The sequence below is a fragment of the Rhagoletis pomonella genome, unplaced genomic scaffold (genome assembly GCF_013731165.1).
Source record: "Rhagoletis pomonella isolate Grant_MI unplaced genomic scaffold, Rhpom_1.0 Rhpom_scaffold_00002, whole genome shotgun sequence".
Classification (NCBI taxonomy): Eukaryota; Metazoa; Arthropoda; class Insecta; order Diptera; family Tephritidae; genus Rhagoletis; species Rhagoletis pomonella.
In genome coordinates this window covers 88054413-88060212 of record NW_023458556.1, presented here as the reverse complement: position 1 = coordinate 88060212, position 5800 = coordinate 88054413, and the positions used below count along the sequence as shown (strand labels likewise).

Sequence of the window (5800 nt, the reverse complement as noted above, 5' to 3'; positions counted from 1 at the left end):
CAAAACAACAGCAAGCCACGCCACTCGCAGCTAACGGAGTATACAAACATAACGGAGACGAAAGCGAAAAATACAGTAACAGCCAAATAAGACTGCGGCGCGGGATAGTAACCACAAATGTAGCAACATTACTCGCCAGATTTTTCCAACGGATTTTTGCATGGTACAGACTGCAGCGAGGGAGATATGCAGACGGGTGAAACTATTAGGCATACATATGGATACGTATATATATTTTTATACATGAATCTTTTTTATTATAAATCCTTTTAATATAAAGTGGATAGCTTTTAGATTTTTGTCCAAATTGGCATTTCTAGTTAAAACATAAAAATTGAATTTGAATTGATATTTAAACGAGGTTGTACTTATATACGTACATGTACCTCCATTTTCTTTTTGATAGCCTTAAGTGCTTTATTTGATTGACAAAAAAATTTTGCGAATTTTTGATTGAACCCTATACATACATACATATATATATGTATTTCCATTTCTCCTTTTCAGCGCCAAGTGCCTCATTTGATTAAAAAAAAATAATAATAAAATTTTCGAATTTATGATCGAAACATTTACAATTTTGCTAGCCTAAGTGCTTCATTTGATTAATAAAATAAAGCAAACATTTTTTATTTTTCTCGAAATTGAATTGACATAATTGAACTAAAAGTTCTGAAGTGTATAAGCTTCTATTACTCTATTTTTCTAGGATTAAGTGATTTATCTGATTAACAAAAAAAAAAAGACTTGAAGTTCAATCTATAAAACTAAATTAAAATTTGCGATTACGCACATATGTACTTTTCTTGCTATATTTTTCTAGCTTTAAGTGATTTATTTGATTAACAAAAAAATTGTTGAAGTAATATTACAAAAGTTTCGTGGGTATGCACATACATACATACATACATATATGTATATGACACCAACTTACCATTAAGGTAGTTCATTTGATTACATGAAATTTAAATTTTTAATCCAAATAGAGCCTATAAATATTAAATATTAAACGAATATTTCCAACAACAACTTTTCAAAGAAATGAACTTTTTTAAAAAATATATAAAATCTAAAATTTTCAAGTATCCACCTAGATATAAGTGACGCTTCTCAACAACATTAAACATTACTAGCTTTAAGTGATTCAATACAGTTTTACTTTTCACCTTATTAACTATTACTAGATTTAAGTGACCCAATACAATTTTTTGATCTTTTTCGATTACATCTATTTACTTGCTTTATCTTTTTTAAAATACAACTTGCTGAATTTATCGGAAGTTGATTCAAAACCGTATACCGATGTACATGTGTTCGACCCCTATATATATCAAAATTTAAAACTTCTTTAAATACAAAAAAAAATTAAGCAAACAACTTGAAATCTTTTGCTTTGCATGTGTGCTGCATGAAATTCCCCGATATCCCAACTGCATGAAAACCCCTTGTTGCATGCGATTTTTCAGCCGATGACCTACTGAAGAAAAACATAAGTATTTTTCATAATTCAATTTCTTTTTAATTTTTTTATACAGGGTGAACGATAGCTTGTTTTCGTACATGTTGGGTTTCCACTTCTTTGAGATTAGCCGGTTATGAGCGAATTCGATAAACAATTTAAAGTATATAAAGCAGATTTTGATAAGATTACGAAACGCATTTTACAAAATAGACCGTTGTCTTCGAATGCGAAAAAATTAAACGAATACAAATATTCGCTTATCACAGCTTACAATAATATTTTATTACTAGTTATTGGTAATAGTTCGGCCCATACCTGTAATCTCAAAGAAGTCCAAGTTAAATTAGCTCGTTGCAAGGAACAGTTAGCAAAGTGCTTTAATAAACTGAATTGTCGCGTTAGGATTCCACCTGATAGCTTATCGCTAATTTGCCAATCAGACTTAGCTGACTCTGAGTCAGAAGAAGAATTTAGCGACGCCAAGTCAGAAGCTTCGGTACAATTCAGTCTTAAAAGAAGTACTTCACTTCCATCCTTTAAAGATCTGCTAACAATATCCGACGAGCCGTCAACAGCCACCAGTTCACCAAATATTTCTAAATTTTTTCAAGAATTTTTAGACATGGCTACCCCTGAACAGAAAAAATCGTTTATTAGTCTTTGTGCCTCAATCATTAGGGAAAATTACAACGGAGATCCGCTAGCACTTGAATCGTTTATAGACAAAATTAATTTAATTGAAGATTTTGCAGACGAAAACTTAAATACGACTTATATCATTTTTGAAATCGAAACTCGAAGGCAAGGCACGTGAAGCAATTGAAACAGAAGTTAGTTCAGTTAGGCAAATAAAAGATGCGTTGAGAAATAGAATAAAGCCAGACAACTCGAAAGTTGTAGCTGGGAAAATTGCATCTTTACATGTCATAAACAACAATTATACGGAATTTGCTAAGCGTGTCGAGGAGCTTTCGGATGCTTTAGAGCGCTCTTTGATCATTGAAGGTATGACACAGTCTAAGGCTCATGAAATGGCAGTCGAGCAAACAGTAAACGTTTGTAGACTCAATACTCGGTCGGATTTGGTCAAATCAATTTTATCGTCAACTACCTTCAGTGATTCAAAGGACGTAGTAGCAAAAATGATAGTCGAACAAAATAATCAAGTGAAAGATCGCCAAGTGTTAGCGTTTCGATTCCGAGTAAATAGGCCAAATAGCTTTAGAGGTAGTTTCAGAGGGCACAATTTTAATAGGTACAACAATAACAATTTCAGACAAAACAACTCAAATTTCAATAGGTACAATAATAACGCTGATAACAGTAGGTACAGCAATAACGGTTCAAGGCATACCGGTAACAATTTCAACAATAATAGGAATCGGTCATCAAACAACAATCGAAACAATAACAGCAACAATAATAGTAATAGACGTCCACATTCACGCAGTAATGCTAATGTGCGCGCGTTAAACGCCCACGCCCCTCAGGAGCGAACACTGAGGGCGGAAGAAATGGACAACTAAATACTTCTTTTTCAACAAAAGGCATATACTGTCTAAATCTAAATTACTCTGATTTTATTGAATTGCGAATTAATGGTTCAAAATTTCTAGCATTGATAAACATTTTTCTATAAATACGAACGATATAATTAACATTACTGGCGTCACTTCAAACACCGTTTCAACTCTAGGTAAAATAACGACAAATCTGACTTTTTTATAAAACATACATTACATGTGGTTAACGACGACTTTAATATTCCAGCAGACGGCATATTAGGTAAAGACTTTTTAAAATTCAATAAATGCGTTATCAGCTACGCAAGCAATTGCATTTCCTTCTGGGTAGGTAACAAAAAAGTCGCGATTCCGATTCTTCACGGAACTGAAAGCGATACCTGCGTAATTCCACCCAGATGCGAAGTTTTTCGTCTTTTTAATTTAGGAAGTTCACCAGAACCACTTTTTGTGGAATCACAAGAAATCGATAGCGGAGTATTCACAGCACGATGTATAATTAGTACAAGCAACCCAATCGTCAAAGTCATAAATACTACAAACGATATAAAATACGTAAAGAACTGTAACATCCGGACTGAAAAACTTTCTAATTTCAATGTTTATTCTATAAATAAGACAAGAAACGACGACAACCGGACAAAAGAACTGATTAACGTTTTGAAAAATCAAATTCCTAGTTACGCTGAAAGCAAATTACTTAACTTGTGCGTAGATTACGCAGACATATTTGCACTTCCCGACGACAAAATGACGTTAAATAACTTTTACGAACAAAAACTACGTTTGACAGACAATAACCCAGTTTACATTAAAAATTACCGATTACCATATTCCCAGCGTGAAGAAATAAATCGCCAAGTTAACAAGTTATTAGAAAATGAATTAATCGAAGAAAGTTATTCGAATTATAATAGTTCTTTAATTGTCGTTCCAAAAAAAGATACTAATGGTAAAAAAGCATACCGTATGTGCGTAGACTTTCGCGCTGTTAACAAAAAATTGATTGCCGATAAGTTCCCTCTCGCTCGAGTTGACGACATTTTAGATAACCTCGGACGGGCGAAATATTTCTCAACCTTAGACCTTTTTTCAGGGTTTCATCAAATCCCTTTACATATTGATTCACGTGACGTTACCTCCTTCAGTACGGACCGTGGAGCATTCAGATGGAAAGTATTACCGTTTGGGTTAAATGTAGCACCAAATTCATTTTCGCGTATGATGACAATTGCTTTTTCCGGTATTCCGCCTAATGGGGCATTTCTTTACGTTGACGATATAATCGTTATTGGATGTAGTGAAGCACATCACATAAAAAATTTAGCAAAAGTTTTTGAGACTTGTCGAAACTTCAACCTAAAACTCAACCCTAATAAATGCAATTTCCTTCGGCCGGAAGTTACGTTCCTAGGCCATAAATGCTCAGCCAAAGGTCTGTTGCCAGACGACACCAAAATAAAAGCTGTTAAAAAATACACAAAACCGACTGATAAAGATGCGGTTCGACGTTTCGTCGCGTTTGCTAATTATTACAGGCGGTTTATACCAAATTTTGCGTCTCTGGCAGCGCCTTTAAATAAATTAGGCAGGAAAAAAGTTGAATTTACTTGGGACAGTGCGTGCGACAATGCTTTTGAATCGTTAAAATCAGCGTTAATTTCCCCAAAGTTGCTTCAATACCCAGACTTCACAAAACAATTTATTATTACTGTCGATGCCTCGAAAGTGGGGTGCGGTGCTATATTAAGCCAAAACAATGACGGAAATGATTTGCCGATATGTTTCGCGTCAAAATCTTTCAATAAAGCAGAACAGAATAAACCGATAATCGAACTTGAACTTTTAGCTATATATTTTGCGATCAAGCAGTTTCGACCGTATGTTTACGGCACTCACTTTACGGTGAAATCTGACCATCGACCCTTAGTTTATCTCTTTAACATGAAGGACCCGTCGTCAAAGCTTGCTAGAATACGCTTAGAACTGTCAGAATACGACTTTACAATTGAATATATAAAAGGAAAATCGAATGTAGGAGCGGACACATTGTCACGGATTACAATAGGCGAACTAAAAGACTCAACCAAACAAACCAAACCAAACAAGTACTAGCGGTAAAAACAAGATCAATGACGAATAGAACACAATTAAAGTACGATAGTGAATGCAATGACAAAATTAAATTACAGATTTATGACAAATTTTCATATGATTTCTCAAAGAAAATACCCCGGGTAAAAACAAATATAATATATGATAAAAATAATGAAATTTCAAATTTTCAAGTTTGTGCACATTTAAAACACAAAAAACTCGAGTTACTTAATTTTACGATTGTTAACGAAAAAACGAATTTCGATGAGTTACTTTCGCGGCTTGAAGTCGAAGCCAACAGTTGTAATATTAAGACGTTAGAATGGCCAAAAAATGATTTATTTTTCAAATATTTTACAATTACGAACTTAAAAGATCGCGGAAATAAAATTTTAAAGAACTTAGAAATTATATTGACGGATCCAGTCAAAACTGTGACCGACGAAGAAAAGAAACACCAACTTATGACAATATACCATAACGACCCAATAAGTGGAGGACATTGCGGACTCAAAAGATTATATGCAAAAATCCGAACGAAATATTTTTGGAAAAATATGACCCGCGACATATCAAAATTTGTCAAGAATTGCGAGAAATGCTTACTAAACAAGCCCAAACCAAAAACAAAAGAAACCCTTGTTTTAACGCCAACACCTATCAAACCTTTCGAAATAGTGATAATTGATACAATAGGGCCTTTGCCAGAATCAACAAG

The 5800-nt window shown here is 33.9% G+C and overlaps 1 protein-coding gene across 1 annotated transcript in view; it reads left to right on the top strand.

Annotated features, from left to right (window-relative positions):
* The first annotated feature begins 4929 nt into the window (after nt 1–4929).
* Nucleotides 4930–5800, top strand: part of LOC118755793 — a 4681-nt gene continuing 3810 nt past the window's right edge. The window contains exon 1 of the mRNA XM_036490610.1: nt 4930–5093. Coding sequence (XP_036346503.1) covers nt 4930–5093 — 164 coding nt within the window. The remainder of the gene's footprint in view (nt 5094–5800) is intronic.